At 48.5% G+C, this 20334-nt stretch overlaps 1 protein-coding gene across 1 annotated transcript in view; it reads right to left on the bottom strand.

Moving 5' to 3' along the window:
* PIAS1 (protein inhibitor of activated STAT 1) overlaps nucleotides 1–2178 on the bottom strand; it is a 56108-nt gene extending 53930 nt beyond the window's left edge. Inside the window, exon 1 of the mRNA XM_058811788.1 lies at nucleotides 2150–2178. Coding sequence (XP_058667771.1) covers nucleotides 2150–2173 — 24 coding nt within the window. The 5' untranslated portion in view covers nucleotides 2174–2178. The remainder of the gene's footprint in view (nucleotides 1–2149) is intronic.
* Between the last annotated feature and the right edge of the window lie 18156 nt (nucleotides 2179–20334).

The raw sequence follows: 20334 nt of genomic DNA, 5'->3' as shown, positions 1-20334 counted from the left end.
ATAATTAAAGGAATTCACTGGTCATTCTTCAAACAGCAGAGTCTTATTCACGAACCCTCCCTTAGCTACCTTTCAACTCCCAAAAAAAAGAACTTAAAGGCATGTTTTCTGGGGATTTACTCCAGCTTAAAAAACAGCCAGTGTCCCCAGCCACGACGTCACATTTTGTGAGGAGCACTCAGCCCCTGCAGCACCTGAGAGCCTGGAGAGCTGCAGGGTGACAGCTCCAAGCCCAAGCAGGAGGTTCTGTGCCCCCTGTCCTTCCTGACAGAGCAGCACCCACCCACCCACCTTTGTAAGTTTAAAGATAAAAAAATTCAGAATGTCCTGAGGTCTTCCAAGAATGAATTTATGAAGTAATGACTTTTTTGCTAAGCAAACTGCCAAGCTCCTGTTGCTAGAGAAAAAAGCCCAACTTTTCACAGAGAGCCATCCTCCCATCCCTGCCTGCAAGTACCACTCCAGTCATAACCCGAGCAGAAAGCTGAATTGACAATAAAATAGTAACTTTGGTATTTACCCTCCACATCCCTGAGGCAACAGCACTTTAGGAAACATAAATTCAAAAAAACTCTGGTTTTTCTCTGCTGACTCTCAAGAAGGAGATTTCTAACAGTGATCAATAAAGAGGTTTGGAATGACTTTATTCCCTATCTCCCACCTCTCTGAACTCCTTTTGAGTCCCTCTTGCTAATAAAGGCATCACATAAAGCCAAGCTGGCTGCTGTGCACCACGAAACTCTCTCAGTTACTTACCAAAACACTTTATTCCATTTGCCACGCTAAAATTAACAAAAAGTTGAGCACTGGAATCACATCTTAACCCTTTGATCTCATTATGTGGGAAGCAGAGTTTGAAAAGAAAAAAGGCTTAAGGACTCCACAGCTCAAGCAATACAATGTGGTCTGAGGATAGCCAGAAAAACAGAGGCCAGAGGAGGATTTAAAGGAGGATCTGAAGGCTCCTGACCCACACCAGCCAGAACACACCCAAGTTCTGATATTTCTTCACCTGCTGACAGCTCCTTAAGCATCTAAAAACTAAAGTGCACGATACCTTTGATACCCAGAAAACTGAGATCTACCAAACCTCAGGGGAAAGACAAAATATCTCCTTAGTCATACTTGACATATTCCGTAGTTTATGCTACACATTTCACACGCCCGTGCCCGCACACATTTCACATCCACCTGATTCGTGCCGCTCACTGCGAACTTCCAGAGGCAGGAGCTCTCCTGGTGAATACGGACCCTGTGACAACTGCGAGGAAACTCCGCAACTTCGAGCACCCTGCAGGGAGTGCAGGGCTCAGTCTGCACCCACGCACGGCCTCAGAGCGCCCGCAAAGTTTCGGGGGGTCCCTTCCTCGGACTGTGGGGCGGATGCTTTCCCTTACCACCCTCCATCCGCGCTGCTCTTCCTCAAACCTGCTGATTCTCCTGCGCCTTAGGAAACGCGAAGTTCCGCGTTCGCCAGAGCTCCTCCCGCTCCTGCCCCGCGGGTGAGCGCCCAAAACCCCCCGAAAAAATCCTCCAGAACCGCCCCAAACGCTGCGACCCCGGCCCGGGCAGCGGCGGCCGGGCTGCGGGGCGCTCGGAGCGCCCCGTTTCCACGCGTTCCGCAGGATGACAGGGACGGCCGCCAGCTCAACGCCGCGGAACTCCTCCACATCTGCTTGTGACGTTCTTTATTTACCGGAGGGGCGGCGAGCCGGCCTCCCCGGCGCGCTGCCCCCGCTGTCACCGCGGGCGCCGCCGCTGCCGGGGTCGCTCCCGCCGGACTCCCCTGCAAACTTCGCGGGGCGCCCGGGGCTCCGTCCCCCGCCCCGGCAGCGGCCGCGCCGCCCCCCGCGGGGGCTCCCCCGGCCGCCGCCCTCCGCCCGCGGCGGCGCGGCCCGACCCGGCGGGCGCCGAGCGGAGCCGCCCGCGCTGCCCCGGCTGCCGGCGGGGCCGCCCGGCGGAGCGCGGCCGGCGAGGGGGGGCGGCGAGGGGAGGCAGCTCCGCGCTCCGCTCCCCACCCACCCCGCCCCTCAGCCCTCGCTGCCGGCGGGGCTCCGCCGCGGCCGCCCCGACGGGGCTCGTCTCGCCCCGGGCCGGTCTCGGCCGCGGCCCCGGCGGCGCCGCGGGGGGACCCGGAGCTGCGCTTTACCTTTAGTTCCGCACTGTCCGCCATCTTGCGACTCTGCGCGCAGGCGCAGTGAACCCCGCCGGGACACCGCCCCCCCCCACCGCCCCGCCCGCCCGCAGCGCGCAGCGTTTGAATCGCGGCGCCATTTTGTGCCTCCTCGGCCGGGCCGGCCCCGCCGCTCGGAGCCCTCGGCCGGGTCCGCCGCACCCGCCGGGCTCTCGCTGCGGCTCCCCAGCCGCCCCGGGACGCCGCCCTGCCCATAAAGTTTCGCCGTGCGCGGCGCGGTCTCCGCGGTGCTGCCGGCCCCGCTGCGCGCTCCGTGAGGGGCGCGGGTCCCTCCGGGCGCCCCGGCTCCCCTCAGCCCCGCGGATCGCCACAGGGGAGCGGTGGATGCGCGTTCCTGCAGTAATAAATAAATTGATTAAAGTGAGATTTTGCAGCTCCGCTTCCTGCTACTCAGTCCGCAGGTTTCAGACCTTTAGTAGTGGAAGGGGATGGGGCCGGGGTACCTCAGCGGGCGCCGGCGGAACCTCCGGCTCCTGGTCTGCGCCAAGCGGGAGATGATGAGCTTTACTTCGGGGAATTACAAGTTTTATTTCAGGGAATTACAATTTTTATTTCCCTGGGCTAGTTCGGAGAAGTTCAGGAATTACCGTGAGTTCTCCCGGGTTTTCCTGTTACCGAGGAACAGCACTACAGGTGTTTTAGGAGTCCCAAAGAGCAGACAGTTGGGATCCAAATACGCTCATTTCATGTCAATTTTGAATAAAATTTGTGCTCTTCCAACAGCAAGACAGAGGGGAAAATATCTACCAAAATTCTGCCTGGCAAGATGACAGCATCAGTTGTGAATTTGGGTGGATCAAATATTAGTATTTAAGCCACTATAGCTTGATTCAGCTTCTTTCTACCTGTGTGTTATTCCGTAAATATATCACCACGACAAATTCTCTCCTTGGCCCTCACCTTAATGCACAGAACGGAACAAAGAAAACAAAATTTCCTATTTTTCCATAGCTGCCATAAAATCCATCGTCCTACATTCAGAAAGCACTTAGATTATGAGCACTGAAAATAAAATAAAGCTTTAATGTCCCAACTCTGCAGATTCAAACAACGCATGCAGGGAACCTGGGGTAAGATAACCACAAGTGGCAATTACAGAATTTTAATTTAAATTTTAAAAATTTGACTCAGAGGGTTACCCAGGATTTAAAATTACGTAGTTTGTGTTAAGGGAAGAATGGGAGAGAGATGTGTTTAAGGAGCTTTTTAATACAATGCTGTTTATTGGTAAGAATATTTATATGAAGCCCTGAAGAAAACAACTCCTAGTAGATAGGGATGACAATGGAATGGTATCAGGATGTGTCACCTCCCATCAATCCAGGACAAAACTGTGGATTTTGACCAAGGTGGACAGGTCACATATAGTTAACCTAGAAAAGGAACATATATAAATTATATTAACATATATAAATAAACATATAAACATTTATATAAATTTTATGTGTTCAGTAAGCAGCTTTTTGATGGCATCCTGTTCACGGTAAGGATATATGAAGTCCGGATACAATGCACACAACTCGTATCTCTTTCCAAACTTTTCATTTCCAAGCATTTCACTCAGAAATCTTCTCCAGCCTGGCAGAAAATCGGGGGAACTCCTGGCTGCCACCCCTCTTTCCTCTTCCCTCATCCCAGCTCCATGGATGGCCACTGTTCTCCTGGAGTTCTGCCACGTTCAAACGAAGCCCTCGGAAAATGAGCAGCAATTAGAGGAGGCTGATGAGCAGCACTCCGATAATCCTGCGCGTAATGAAGATTTCTCTCCAAATCTGAAATGCTGTTTGGGGAGGGGGCAGGGTGCTCGGTGAGATTGCTAAAAAAAATAAAAGTCAGATGACTCCAGCACGCCCACGGCTCCCATAATTAGCCCGTCTATTTCAGTGGTCTGAGGCAGCCCAGTGCAGAACCCTTCCATTTGAAATTATTAAACACATGTCATAATCGTGATCTAATATGATCAATGAGCTCATGTCAAGTTGAAAGAATTTGGCCTTAAAGCTCTGTAATTGTGTGGAGACAAATCCTTGGTTTATTTCAATCACTTCTGTGTTTTTTCCCCCTGAATGAGGCTGCTGCACAGCCAAACAGCTTTTCCTCTGCTTCTTCACTTCCTACCAAATTCAGTGGGATGTGGACATGTGCTTCAAGTGTTTTGCCAAATCATGGCACACCACTATCAAACTTGACACGTGGCCATAAACCACAGCGTCCTCTCTCAAAACTCACTTTAAATAAAGCAGCCCCAGAATGGCTTAGGCTGCATTAAAATAAGGAAGAGAACTAAAAAAGGGGATACAGAAAATCAGGTTTAAAATGGTCCTGCCAGTGTTTTTTACAGCCAAACCTCTACCAGGCTCTTCATTTTTTTCAGTTTGGGCTTTTTGATAGTCACTCCCTTTTCAGTGCAGAATAGACTGGAGGATGGAGAAGGAACTTAATGAGAAAAACAATCTGCGCTTCTATTTTTAGGCTATTATTTACATGTAGTGAAATTTTGTTCCTCTCTGCTCCCGAGGCTCAGATGATGGTTTATTGCCAAAAAAAGCCTTTGTCAACACGCAGTCATTTCCAGAGGTGCTGTCAGTGGCTCCAGCTGTGGCAGTGATGGCAGCACTCAGATCTGCCAGAAAATTAAATCTTTCCTTTTCTTTCCATTTCCAAAAGAAAATACTGGGATGCAACTGGAGTAGGGGAGAACAGCCCCAAAACAATCCTCCAGTTGTCCTCCTCCTGAGCTAAAGCTATGGTATTTTTTTGATTTTTAACCTCTATGGGGAGGGAAAATGAAAGATCAAGATTTCCCTCAAACCCTCCAAAATTCTGTTGTTTTCAATTCCTAATTTTCCAAAGTTGCATTTCCCCCTTTTGGCCGTATCACAGTAAAATAAATGACTTGAGAATCTATCTCCTACTCCCCCATTTCTTTTATTTTCCTCTTCTGCAACTTCCCCAAAAATGTATTGTGTCACATAACTCACATGCTCAAAGCCATATCCAGACACAATAATATTTTTTAAAGATATGCATTTTTTTCTCTGAACATATTGTTTCCATTAGTCCCAGTATCCAAGAGTTTTCCCTTTTTGCCTAATAATCCAAATTTACTCTTTGCTTTAAAGTAATATAGGGGCATTTCTGACCCTGAATAAAAATGATTTAATGAGAGACTCTCAGTTACTATTTCTTGATAGAAAACACAACCAAGCCCTTAAAATCCCTTTATTGCTGAGCCTGTTGCAGGCATGAAAAGTGTGAAATACCCTTTTCTGAGGGACAGAAAGAGGAATATTTCAGTGAAAATTACTTGGCTGCACGAGAAGACAACGGAATAGCCAATATCTGATAAAATAAACCCATTTTTAACTTTATAACAACACACGTGGCTCTGTGTGCTGAGCAGGAAGTTGATGTGGAGAGGGCTGGCACAAACATCTCCCCCAAACCCACATCCAAGAGCAATATCAGACCAAATTATATCATATTGTGTTTCCACCCTCTCCCAGACTGGGCCCAGTCGAGGGCTGCTGCTTAGAAAGGAAAATTTCCTGTGGGGGAACTCCCAGAGGGGGAGCTCAGACCTGAATTTAGGGACCCTGGAGCATTTGGGGATGTCACCCCAGCAGTGGCCCTATGCAAAGCACATGCAAATGAGTTTGTGTAATTGTTAATGACAATGTGAGCAGTGTCACGGGGTGACACATCCCTCATTTCCCTGTTCCCTGCATTTTCCCTCCTCCCATCCAGATCCAGGCTCTGCTCACACCACTCCGTTCACACCCCGCCGTGGCTTTGCACAAACTCTGCCCCGCTGCGATTCCTGCAAACATTTACAGAAATTCACATTTCTCACCTCATTTTGGGACTGCCCTGCACACACGGATTGTATTCCTGGCCTGGAGTGACAGAATTCCCAGCTGTATTCCCAGCCTGGAATGAGTGAATTCCCAGCTTGGAGTGACAGAATTCCCAGCCTGGAATGACAGGATTCCCAGTCTGGAATGACAGGATTCCACCTGTATTCCCATCCTGAAATGACAGAATTCCCAGCCCATATTCCCAGCCTGGAATGACAAAATTCCCACCTGTATTTCCAGCCTGGAGTGACAGAATTCCCAGCTGTATTCCCAGCCCAGAATGACAGAATTCCCAGCCCATATTCCCAGCCCAGAATGACAGAATTCCCACCTGTATTCCCATCCTGAAATGACAGAATTCCCAGGTGTATTCCTAGCCTGGAATGACAGAATTCCCACCTGTATTCCCATCCTGCAATGACAGAACTCCCAGCCTGGAGTGACAGAATTCCCATCCTGAAATGACAGAAATCCCAGCCTCTATTCCCAGCCCAGAGTGACAGAATTCCCATCCCAGCCGCTGTCACTCCCCAGCCCCACAGGCCTCTGCAGCTGCAGGACAATGGCCGTGGCCACAACAATCAGCCCCTTCTTGCCCAGGATTTGCATTCTCAGGATGATCTTGGGGTGGGAGGGGCTCCCAGTATCTCCCAGTATCCCCCAGTCCCCCCTCCATGTCTGTACTGGTTTGGGTCACCTGCCCGCAGATGGGGGGGGGACACCTGGGGATATGGTGGGGGACACCTGGACAGGGTTTGGGAACACCTGGGGACATCCAAACTAGCACTGGCAACACCTGAGGACATCAGGGACAGGGTGAGGGACACCTGGACAGGGTTTGGGGACACCAGGGAATGTTGGGGACAGGGTTGGGGACACCCAGAGACACCAGGACCAGGACTGTGGACACGTGGGGTCATCAGGACCAGGGCAGGGGACACTGAGGGATGCCAGGGACAGGGTTAGGGACACCAGGACCAGGGCAGGGGACACTGAGGGATGCCAGGGACAGGGTTAGGGACACCAGGACCAGGGCAGGGGACACTGAGGGATGCCAGGGACAGGGTTAGGGACACCAGGACCAGGGCAGGGGACACTGAGGGATGCCAGGGACAGGGTTAGGGACACCGGGACCAAGGTTGGGGACACTGAGGGATGCCAGGGACAGGGTTAGGGACACCAGGACCAGGGCTGGGGACACTGAGGGACAGCAGGGACAAGGTTAGGGACACCAGGACCAGGGCTGAGGACACCTGGGGACTTTGGGGATGGGGTTGAAGGGCTCTAAGGGACACCTGGACAGGGCCTGGGGACACCTGGGCTCCTCAGGAGCAGATCCGGGGACAGCTGGAGGAGAAGGAGAGCTCTGAGGTGCCCTCCAAGCCCAACCATTCCAGGATTCTGGGAGCTGCTGGTCTGTACTGGGATGAGGTGTGGCCAGCCCAGGGGAGGTGACAGCGTTTCCTGCCCCAGCATCCTCCCCACCTTCGTTTCACTCACCCAAAATTCACTTTTGGGACTTCTTAGCCTGGAAAAACTGCCCCTTTTGGGTGGATCTGCTTGCTTTTCTCCAGGTCTTTATTTGCATTATTCTATTTTGTTTTTTCTGAAATGAAAACTGGAATAGTTCTGTCTCTGAGAAGAAATGGTCATTCCTGAGATATTCATCTCCAGTTGGAAAAGCATTTCCTTTGGCCAAGTTAAATCCCCCTTTTTTTGTCAACAAAATTCCATTTCCATGAATCATGATTGGGATTTTTTTTTTTTTTTGGTCATTAGCACCCATTTTCATAATTTGTGGATGCAGCAGAAGAAGAAAGAGTAAAAAGCAACCACAGCAGGTCCTGGGCAGCTGAGAAATTCAAAGCCAGGCAAAACTTAAAACATCAGATCCTCCAGAAGCTTCAAATTGGCCAAAAAACTATTCAAACATGAGGAGAAAAACTCCAGAAAGCTGCATTTATTTCCAAGATATCATCACAGAGGTGAGGGAGGCTTTTAATTGCACTCTCCAGACTTCCAGCATCAACAGACCCAGGGTTTCACTGGGAGGAACTCTCTCATTCCAATTAAAAGTGATTTTTTAAGGCCCCAGTGCTTAAGTCAGAAGTTGTTTCTACAGATAGTAAATGATTCTTAATAAGCAAAGCCTGTGGCAATAAAACAAAGAAATAAAAATAAATCACGTTTTCCAGAACTTGGAGAGTGAGTCCTTAGGATGTTCCCCCATCCCTCCACTCACACAGTGCACATAAAATACTGATATTTTCATATAATCTGAATTTATCATCATTTTTCCCTAGAAAAAGGCCTGTTCCAATTTGAGTCTCTTTCCTGTCCTATAATTCCCATTATGGACCACACAAGAAATTCCTACAGAGTAGATTTTGCTCCAAATTTCCTCTTTTTTGCCTAAAAAGCAGGATAAACTCAGGATAAAGCAGCAGCAGCCAGGCTGTGCCTCGAGATGGGCTCAGCTAGGAGAAAAATCTTCATTTTCCACCCAATCCCTCCTCTTCCAGCATCCCCTGAGTCATGGGAATGCTGCAAATAAAGCTGAGCTCCAGCAGCAAGCAGAGCTCATTTCAGATGGCTCATGTGAAAACAACCCAGCTAATTATGCTGCAGTAATTACCTGAAAATTATATGTATGTTGTTTTTCCACCAGTCAATAGTGCTATTTTTGAACTTCTCATTGTTCTCATGGCCTGCTGGAGTCACATTGTCTCAAAATCCTCTTTTTTTGGCTCATCACTCACTCACCTCTGGACTGGGGAGGGATTTTCAGGGCAAGTTTCACCTGCAGCATTTGCTCTGCAGCTCAGATCCCCACCTGTGCTGTATTTCAGAAAATATTTCCATTTTAATGGTCTTTCCAATAAGGATTACAAGGTTCTGACTCATCGTTCCACCAAGATTTCCTCCTGAAAAATCAAAAAATGGAACATGAAAATCCTGGAAATTGGTGGATCCCTTACTGGGATCATCCTGATTTGGAATAGTTCTATTTCCTTCAGCTCAGATCTTCACCTGAGAAAATATTTCCATTTTAATGGTCTTTCAAGTAAGAATTACAAGATTCTGACTCAACATCCCATCAAGATTTCCTCCTGCAGATCAAAAATCCTGAAAATTCCTGGATTCCTGATTGAGATCATCCTGATCTGGGAGAGTTCCATTTCCTTCAGCTCAGATCTTCCCCTGTGCTGCATTTCAGAAAATATTTTCATTATAATGGTCTTTCAAATAAGAAATACAAGGCTCTGATTCAAGATCCCATTATTTCCTCCTTCCCATCAAAAATGCTGAAAAATTCCTGGATTCCTGATTGGGATCATCCTGATTTGGAAGAATTCCATTTCCTTCTCTGCCCTGGGTGGGGCCTGTGATCCCGGTCTGTTTTTATTTCTTCCAAGAGCCACCAATAAAGCAGCCGAGTGTCACAGCCCACTCCCAGGAAGGGAATGCTGTCAGGCAGCAGGGCTGGGAAAACGGGAGGCAGGAATTCTTGGATCCATCCCAAAAAACTCCTGCCATATTCCCTGAGTTTGCCCAAACCCGTAGGGTGAAATGCACTCGGAATGACTCCTTGGGGAAAGGAAGATGCTGCTGATAAAAGGTGTCTCCCTGGACTGCTGAGAGGAAATTAATTAACATGTGGAAAAGCACTTTGAGATTCTTGGATGAAAGATGTTGGAGCTGGAATGCTGGCAACATTCAAATAAGTTGGAATAACGTTAATATTTATTGCACGCAGCGCTTTCATCTTCAAAGCTCTTTACCAACATCAATGAGTTAACAAAGAAAATATTAATAAAGATTATATTTACCCATTAAATTACCCTCCCAAAGCACGGGTAAATAGAGCTGCCTCCAGATAAAAAATAATATTTTAAAAAAAAGCTGAGCCCCAGCTCCAGTGTCAGGCACTAAATCCCTGGTGGGGCTGGCCATGGAAAACCAACTTGGAACAAGGAATTCTTAGTTTATATTCTGAATGAGGAACTACTAGTTTATATTTTTAATGAGGAATTATTAGTGTAATAATTTTAACTTTTAATGAGGTTGATTGGACCCTAGGCCTAATCCACCACAACCAGGGTGAAAAATCAGGATGGCAAAGGGAGAAGGAAGAGCAGTGCTTGGAAAAAGGCTCTGGTTGGTAAGCAGGAATTCCAGAATCCCTGAGGGTGGAAAAGCCCTCCAAGGTCACCAAGTCCCAAAAATTACCCTCCAAAATTACCCTCCAGTTAAAAATAATATTAAAAGAAAATCTGAGCCCCCACTCCAGTATCAGGCACTAAATCCCTGGTGGGGCTGTCCATGGCAAACCAACTTGGAGCGAGGAATTATTAGTTTACACTTTGAACAAAGAATTATTAGTTTATGTTTTTAATGAGGAATTGTTATTTTATACTTTTAATGAGGCTAATTGAACCCTAGGCCTAATCCAGCTGTTCTGGGAATGTATCACCCACAGCCAGGGTGGAAAATCAGGACGGCAAATGGGGAAGGAAGAGCAGTGCTTGGAAAAGGGCTCTGGTTGGTGAGCCGGAATTTCAGAATCCCTGAGGCTGGAAAAGCCCTCCAAGGTCATCAAGTCCCAAAAATTACCCTCCAAAATTACATAAATAGAGCTGCTCCTGGTGAGCAGGAATTCCAGAATCCTGGAAAAGCCCTCCAAGGGCATCAAGTCCAGGCTGTGCCACGTCCCCACCTCGTCACCTGAGTGCCACATCCAGAATTCCTTGGACACCTGGGATGACGAGGAGAGCTTTCCAAGCCAAACCATTCCAGGATTCTGGAAGCTCAGCATCCTGGGCTGAGGATTCCAGACCTCCCTGAGCAGGCATTTCCAGCAGGAGGAGGATGTTTGGGTTTGTTGTGTCTTTGGGATAAACTCCAGGGAAGGGAGGAACGCTCTGTTCCACAGGAAGGAGAGGTGGAACCTCGAGGGAGCTCCCAGACTAAACCATCCCAAGGAACTGCACTCTCCTTTTTTATTTGGAAGTCGATCCTTGCTGGCACAGGCACAGCTCTGCCATTATCACTGGGAAGCTGTGCCCAGCAGTTTACTGGAAAACCAGTAAAGGAGAGAGCACTTCCAAGTGCATTATCTGCATTGATTGCAAACGCTCACAGGGCAGCCAGGGCCCCTCTCCCTTTGGGGCTCACCTCCCCTCCCCCAGCTGGAAAGATAAATAAATAAAGATAAATAAATAAAGATAGATAGATAAATAAATAAAACAGGGAAAGCATTCTGTTGTGATTTCCCCCCCCCCAACCCTGATTTATCCCAAATCCCCCTCGTTTCCATCGGTCTCCCTGGTGCACTCGGATGCATTCCAGCACATAATGGGCTGGGATAGATTTTTGAGGAATCCACAGTGCTCTGCAGGCTCTGGAGGTCATTCTGGGCAGCCCATCGATGCTCAGCACAAATATTTCTGGTCAGCATGCTCTGTGCACGCCACTCCGGGCTCTGCACAGGCCAGATGTGCGTGCCACAAACCCAGAGCCCTGCCCTGGATTTCTCCAGGCTTGCTGTGAAAAACACCACATTATCTGGGAAGGGTTTTGTGGCTCTTGTGAGGGCTGGGGCAGTTCCTCCAGAGCTGGCTGGAGGCTTTACAAACCCAGCCACACATTAAAGCACCCCAGTTAATCTCCTATACAACCCCAGCCAGGCAGAGCTTCAAATATGTTTCGTTTTGGAGGGAAATCAAATGTTACCTTTGGGAAATACGCTTATTATTAGCATTAGACACGGCTTTTGGGCTCCTTCCAGGAACTTTGCTGAGTAACAGGCGGTTTGTTCCCACTTTTCTTTGTGTCCTGGATTTATGGACAGCCAGCGGGGCTGAGCCGTGCTGCTGCCATCACGGGGCTTTGCAAACACGGATTCTTGTCCTGATTGTTGCCCCCCTTGGGGGCCAGCGAGGAGCAGATCCCCTCTGCTGAGGAAAAAAGCACAGGAGCTCGTGTTAGAGGTTATGGCCTAAGTTTTGATGTTATATTTATGTCGTAGTCTAAGGCTTTTTACTTATTTATGTTATGATATATTTCTATATTTAAATATAGAAATATTACATATATCATAAATTAAAATACAACAAATTTATATAATTATGTACTATTTACATATTATTATAATTACATATTTATTACATAACTATGTGTATTACATATATTTATATATGCATTATATATGAATATATAATATATATGCATATATTGTATAATGTACAAAATATTGTATAATGTATAAAAATATATGCATATATATGTATAATATATGCATATATTACATATATATTGTGTATATTACATAATTACATATTATGACCTAATTATGCTGATATATAAATATATGTAATATAGACATATATATATTATAAATTAAAGTACAATAAATTTTATAATCATGTATTATTTACATGCAATAATAAAAATTACATTATTATTACATATTAAGTACATATAGTTATATAATATTTATGTATTTATACTTTTACTATATATATTTATGTAGCATTGTATTTTAATTTTTCTTTATTTTTGTATTTATTTAATTTTTTATATTTTAAATTTTTAATTTAATATTTTTATTTTGTTTAATGTGGTTTTATTTTAAATTTTAAATGTGTTTTTATTTTTTAAGTTATAAATTAATATTTTTAATATTTAAGTTTAGAAGGTTTTTTTAAGGTTTTATATTAAATTTGGTGTTGAAGTTTTAGTTTATTGGGTTAAAGTTTTAAGAGTTTTTTGTATTTTAGATTTCAATTTTTTTAATATATATTTAATTTAAGCAAAGTGCTTTAAGGAAGGGCCAGACTGACAGCCGGACAAACAGCCAAGGTCTTTTCCTCCCCATGTGATGACTCCATAATCCTCAGTTTCTCCCCTAGATCAACAGGTTCCTCGTTATTTGTCATTGTCAGCCCTGGGCACAAAGAGCCTTTTGTCTGCAGCTCTGACCCAAACACTGCGGAGCTTTTCCTGCCCCTTGCTGCCGTGTGCTCTCTCTCTGGGGGCTGCACAGCACAGCCTTGACCCCACCGGGGAGATGCAACACCACAACATCCCTGTTCTGACATCAGCGTTTACCCTGCTGCAAACACCAAACTCCTGACCCTGATCTGCTCCAGAGCTCCTGCCTGGATCCTGGCTGGAGTCACCAGCAGCTCCCAACACCCTGGGCATGCAGGAGCTGCCTCTGCCCCTCCTCGGGTTTGGATTTTCTATTTTTCATACTCTGTGCTGCTTTAGTGTGTAGTTCTGAGCTTCACACGAGGGGATGCTGAGCTCTGTGCACAGAGCAGGGACACAAAACAATTCCTGCTCCAGCTGGGCACCAAGCACAAATGACCCAAATCTCAGCCCAGGAGCACAAACCCCGTGGGCTGGAGAGAGAAAAACAAGCAGGGTGGGACTGCAGGGCTAAAGCTGCAATGGGACAATGAACTGCAAGGTGCAAATGGAGCAGAGCTGATCCCAGGGACAGAGCCCGTGCCCAGCCGTGCATTTTGGGGCCATTTTGGTTCATCTTGGGTGCAGCCCTGGCTGGGCTCTGGTGCTGCCCAAGGTGGATCCATGGAGGAGATGCTGTCAATAAATCCCTGCTTTGTTCTGGAACTCTGCCCAGCCTCTGCTCCAGCTCAGCCCAAGGCATCATGATCAGCATGGGGCATTCCCACAGCTCCTCTGAACATCCCAGCAGGATTCCTGCTCCTCCTGCATCCATGGATGCTCCCTGGGAATGCCTCACTGAGGGACAAGCACCAGGACACAAGGAGAAATCATTGATTTGCCCTGAAATTCTCCCAGTTTCCTGGGATTTGTCACCACCTTGCTCTGAAGCTGATTGGGAAGGGTGGGAAAAGCTGCTGCTGGCTTGGAGGCACCTTGTGAGGGACATCCTTCAGTTCCCAGGGGCTGGGGAGAGGTCACAGCCTGGAGCCGGCACTGGTTCTGCACTGTCACAGAAACCCTTTTGTTTTCCCATAAAAACAGCTCTGGAGCCAAATTCCTACCTGTGTCCTGCAGGGTGTGTCCTTGCCACATCACAGAGCAGGGTTTGCTCCAGGTAACCCTGCCCTGGAACCTCAAGGGTAACTTTTTTTTGTTATTATTTCACTTCTCTCACCAAAGAATTGCGTTCACAAATGTTTTTCCCAGAGCCTGGGAGGGGCTGGGATTGGTTTCACTTTCCTGGGTGTTTGTGGGGCTGTCAAAGCTCAGCCTCACCATTTGCTGCTGCTCCAGGAGAGGGAGGAGAAGGGGAGGAACTTCTTATCTGCCCCTGGAGCCCTTATCTGAGCCGGCCAGCTGGGTGACATTGGGACAGCAGGAGGGACAGGCCGAGGGCAGGACAGACAGACAGCATCTGCAAGGAAATAAAACCGTGAGAGAAAAGGGGGTTTCAAAATGCCTCTTGTGACACCCAAAATGCCCCTTGGGACACCCAAAATGCCCCTTCCCAGAGCAGCTGTGGCTGCCCCTGGATCCCTGGCAGTGCCCAAGGCCAGGCTGGAGCACCCTGGGACAGGGGAGGTGTCCCTGCTGTGGCACTGGAGGGGATTTAAGGTCCCTCCAGCCCCAATCCTTCCAGAATTCCATGAAAATTCTGGCTCCAACCTGCCCAGCATCACTCTGGGGCAGCACAATTCCAGGCTGGATACCTCAGACAGAGCCACCACCCAAGCTCCAGAACCAAACCATCCATCATTCGTGACACACTTAAAAAAGAAAAATTAAATTAAAATTTAAAAAAATTAAAAAAAACAAACCAGGCAGAAATGTGATGACAGAATTTCCTGCAGAACCTCTGCTACATGAAAATGAACAGTAAATGTTTTAATTTAGCTGAGATTTCACTCCGAAGAGGAAGACGTACAATTTGTTCGGGATGAGTTGACAGATGGGAAAATTAAGTCCTCCCTTATTGTTCCATTTGCTGGATGCAAAAAAATACTTAACACTTGCAGAGGCCTTGGAGGGTGGGAAGAGCTCGGGAATATCAGATGTCTGGGCAGAAATTAGAGACAGCAGAGGCTGGGGCTGATCCTGGGAGATACCACATGCTTCAGCCTCTCCAAAATTCCAAAATTCAGCTTTTCCCTCAGAGTTCCTCAGCCAGCTCCCTGTGGGAAAGCCAAGGAATAAAGGGGTGAATTTAGCATTAGACCAAAAAAGCAGAATTACACAAGATCCTTTCTGTTTGATGTCTCCACCCAGTGAACTCTTTCAAAACAGTGACTTCTCTCTTTCAGCTGAATTTTCCTTTTTTTTTTCTTTTTTTTTTTCCAAGTTGGAAGCCTTTAGCTAAAATATCTTTCTTTTCTCTGCTAATAAAGACAGACTGTTAGCACTGCTTTTTCCCTTCCCATTGAAGATGTCCTGCAGTTTTCTCCCGTCTGGGGACCCAAAATTCTTTCAAATGATACCAAGAAATAATTGGCACCTCTTGGCCAAAATTGCTGTGGAGTGGCTGCTCCTGTGCTCACATCTGGGCTCTCCCAAACAATAAATTAAGGATTAATGGCACATCCTGGAGCAGACTGGAGGCAAAATTCCCCTCTGGGAAGAGGGGTTATCATGGACCTGCTGCACCAGGGATTTCCCATATGTCCAAGTAAAAATCAGCTGTAAAGTGATGGCCAGGAAAGGGGTTTAAAACAAAAAAAAAAAAAGGGTTTAAATTTAAAAAAAAAAAGGTTGAAATTAAAAAAAAAAAAAGGGTTTAAAACAAAAAAAGAGCACCCAACCCCCAGCAATATCCCACTATTGCTGTGGTTTAAAGGGCTGGGTCTGGTTTGAGGTGCTCAGGACGCCGTGTCCCATGGCAAACAGAGGGGTTTGGTGGTGCTTGATTGAGTTTGTTCCTCTTTATCAGCCAGGCAGGCAGAGCCTGTCCCTTCTGCACTGCTCCCCTGCGAGGGGCCTGGGGGAAAATCCACATTGCTGCTGGTCCCAGCACCTCTGAGGAGCTGCAGAGCCAGCCCGTCCCAGAAAACCCTGGGAAAACATGGACACAGCCCTGGGAAAACACGGATACAGCCACAGGTATTCCCTGCTGTGCTCCCAGCTCATCCCAAACCTGCAGGTTCTGCAGAAGGGACCACCAGGGGATCATCAGGCTGCAAATTCCCTCCAAGAACGGTCCAGGCACCAACCCAGCCATGTCCCCAGTGCCTGTCCTGGTTTGGAAGGACAGGTATCTGCTCAGGAGGGCAGGAGCCTCCCCTGAAATGGAAAATGTAAACCCTCTCCCTCTGAATTATTGTAATTTTGAAATTAAGGGGTTCTCGGGCGAAGATATGGGAGCAGGAATAGCAGTTCTTCATTAGGAAAAATGAAAATAAATTAAAATAAAATTTAAAATTAAAAATAAAAATTAAAGTTAAAATTAAGAAATTAAAAATAAAAATTGAAGTTAAAATTAAGAAATTAAAATCAAAAATAAAATTTAAAAATAAAAATGCAGTAATACAAACCAACACTGCCAGAGCCAGACCATGCCCTGTCCCCTGTGTGTCAGGAGGTGTCCCAGCCCCATCCCATGGGGGCTCAGCCCTCCTGCAGTGCCAGCTGTGGCTCTGCTGCAGCAGGGATCCTGCACAAGGGGGGAGTTTTCCTCTGCAGCTCCAGGGCTGCTGCAGATGGGCCTGGGCTCCCTCTGGCCATGCAGGGCAAGCAGGATCTCTCTGGTGTCCCAAAGCTCAGATTGTACCCAGGTAGGAATGCTTGGCTCCTCCCCTGGGCGGAGCATCTCCCCGTGGGATGGTGGAATTTGATCAGCCATGCAGGGACACTCAGTGACCATGGACAGAAGATAATTAATAATTAATGATCCATGAACAGAAGATAATTAATAATTAATGGCCCACAAACAGAAGAGATCTCCTGGAGGGAGGATTGGCTGTGGGAGAGATAAAGAAACCTGCCCAATGAGCAGAGAGAGCTGCCTCACCTCTGGCAGATGCGGATAGAATCCACACCCCCAGCCACATACACATTCCCAACCTCAGGCAGTGCCACAGGGATGTCCCAGAGGGACGGTTGCTCATGGGGACACTGGAGGACCTCATTCCCTTGGGATCCATCCCAGGAACTCAGCAGCCTCAGAAGGAAAATCTCACTGCAGGCACCAAGGAGCTTTCCAAGGCTCAACCCTCCCCCCATCTCAGCTCCTTTAGGCAAATCCCCATCTGCACTTTCAGCCTTTGCCCCCTTCTTTCAACCATTTCTTTGCCCATGGAGGTTTTCTTGAAGGAAAAAAAAAAAAAAAAAAAAAAAAAAAAACAAAAAAAAAACAAGGCAATTTAAACCCAGCCTATTGTTTTCACAAACCCGAGCTGCGGCGAGCTCTCAGAACGTGGTTGTGATTTGCCACATCTGTTATTTTTACACGTTGTTCTCCTGCCAAGAGCTCCATAAAAGGTGTTCTGTAACCCCTGGTGCCACGGGATCCAGCGTGCTGCCACAACTGGGAGCCCATGGGATCATTCCAGCCCCAACCTCACCCGAGGTTTTTGTTCCTGAGCATCTTCAGACACGGAGATCAAGCGTGGTGTGGATCCTCCTTTCACAGACAGGCCCAATGGACGAGTGCATGGAATCATGGAATTCTGGAATTGTCCAGTTCCATGGGCAGGGACTCCTTCCACCATCCCAGGCTGCTCCAAGCCCCAATGTCCAGCATGGCCTTGGGAACATCCAGGGGCAGCCACAGCTGCTCTGAGAATTCCATCCCAGCCCCTCCCCACCCTCACAGGGAACAATTCCTCCCCAAAACCCCACCCAAATTTCCCATTTTCCAATTTGAAGCCATTCCCTGTGTCCTGTCCCTCCATCCCTCATCCCAGTCCCTCTCCAGCTCTCCTGGAGCCCCTTCAGGCCCTGGAAGGGCTCTGAGGTATTCCAGAACCTTCTCTTCTCCTCTCCAGGCTGGACAACGCCAGCTCTCCCTGCAGAGCAGCCTCACCCACCTGGGAGCAGGGATTTGGTCGTGGCAGAGCTTTGCTGTGCCAGGACAGATTTCCTGGGACACTCCAGGGCTCTGCCATGGCTGGGACACCCAGAACTTTGGAGATTTTCAGCCTGGCACAGCCCTAAATGCAGGGCTCCATCTCCTTCTCCCGGGTCAGGGATTCTGTGTGCAGTTTCTCATTTGGACCACGGCTCTGGAAAACTTGATTGGAGCTGTGAAAACGGAATTTTTATGGGGGAGAACGGAGCTCCTGCCAAGGTTTATTTTTCAAGGGAGTAAGGCCTAATCCTAGAAGTGGTTCCAGGGCTGTGCTAGTCTGGATGCCCTTGCAATGGTTTATGGCAAGCACGCAGCCAAAGCTGGCTGGGCTGGTGGTGTTTGCTTTGGCCACGTGCTGCAGAGGGTAACCAGCTCCAAATGTGCTCCTCAACGTGGTGCAGGCATCACTAAAATCCATTTTCCCCCAGGTTTCTCCTTTTTCCCCCCCTTTCTCTTTCACTTTTACACAATTAGCACATTCCCAAGTCCATCCTGCCTGAAAACAAGGCAGCCTTTAAAGCAGGCAGCCGAGTAACAGCCCCAGCTTCAGACAGAATCCCAGAGACCAGCTCCTGCCAGCTTCCAGATTCCCACAAAATCCAGCCCAAAGCCCCTGCCCAGGTGGAAACCTTCCAGGGAGCAGCACATCAGCTCCCCCCAGGGAGCCCACAAGGGTTATGGCGTGGAGGGACCCTCTGGAGGGAGCTTTCCATGCGGGCTGAGCAGAGCCATAAACGCAGGAATGCCTGGGAAAGGAGCGAATTAAAACGTGCGAGACTTGGCCGGGCTCTGCGAGCTCAGGGCTCTGGGCAAGGTGACATTTACGGCCCTTCCCGGCCAAGGCTGAGCCCCAGGGCCAGGGCAGCTTCGGAGGATCCCCAAAAAGGGCTCCTGGCCTCTTCCAGGGGGTTTTCCTTCGGGGCAGGAGTTGTGCAGCGCTTCCCACCGTGCCAGGGGTCGGGAAGGGGATCCTGGGGATCCTGCCCCGCTCATCCTCACCTGCAGCAGCGTCCTGAGAACTGGGAGGTGACTGCAAAGGTGAGGGGAATGAAACAATCCCTTGTGAGGGCAGGGGGAGGAGATGGAGCAGCTCAGCCTGGAGATCTCCAAAATAACATCCAAAAAGATGCAGAATCTTATGGTTCAACCTTGAGGTGCAAGATCTCCAAAACAATCCCTCCAAAAGGAGCAGATCCCACAGCTTAATTAGGAGTCAGAAAGGACATCAAAGGGAACGGTTGTCAGCTTTTGAGGGGCAAAAATCTCCCAGAAAATGTGGTTTAAGTTTCCAGGAGGATCACTTTGTTAAATTAAAAGTGAATTAAAAATAGTTCTGTAAGCAAGGAGAGCTGCCCTGCTCACTCCCTTCTCACAACAGAGCAACACACAAAAAGTCTTTTTAGCACCCAAAATTAAATCAATTTAATTAAACCCACCTCTCCTCACACGTGGACACCCCTGTTTATGCACAGGTCTTTTCTGTCCTGCTGACACTCACCCCTAAAATGCTGAATTTCAACCCAAAGGACACCGGCCAGACTTATCATCACTCAAATTAAATGAGCTTCCCAAAAAAATTAAGATAAGGCAGGAGGAACCTCCAGCCAGGCCAGGACTAAACATCACCTTGTCCTCAGCCAGACCCTGAAACAGCTGGGATTATTTCCCCAAGAAAGATCTTTCAGATTTGCAGGCAGCCAACAGCTCACGGGGTCATTTTGGTCACACCCGAACCCTCCTGGTGCTGCTCGGGTCCTGGACAAACCCATCCAGGGTGGGCAGGATCCTGCCTGCATCCCTGTGGGACCACGGGATCATCCCCAAAGGGTCACAGCAGGGCTGGGGCTCCAGCTTCGGTCTGGAGGGGAGGAGGAAGCCCAGAGGACACCTTGGGAAGGTGATGGAGCAGATCCTGCTGGGATGCATCCCCAGGGAGTTTTGGGGCTGGAACAGCCGGTGCAGCCTCCCGGGCACGGCTCGTTCCTGGGGCGCTCGGGGATGGAGGGGAGGCACAGCGGGGTTTGTTCACCTTGGCTCCGGCGGGGCTTTGGCGCAGCGTCCGCGGCATCCTCGTGGCTGATTTGGGGACGGGATAAGGGAACGAGCAGCGGAAGCGGCCGGGCTGTGATGGCCCGGGGCACAAAGTCCCGCTGGCCCCGGGGGCAGCGCCGTCCCTCGGGATCGATGCTGTCCCCGATCTGCCACCCCGGTGGGGCCGCAGCGAGCGGGGGGCAGCGCTGGGACATCCC

The sequence above is a fragment of the Ammospiza caudacuta genome, chromosome 10 (genome assembly GCF_027887145.1).
Source record: "Ammospiza caudacuta isolate bAmmCau1 chromosome 10, bAmmCau1.pri, whole genome shotgun sequence".
Taxonomy (NCBI): domain Eukaryota; kingdom Metazoa; phylum Chordata; class Aves; order Passeriformes; family Passerellidae; genus Ammospiza; species Ammospiza caudacuta.
This window is presented reverse-complemented; position numbering and strand designations above follow the sequence as displayed.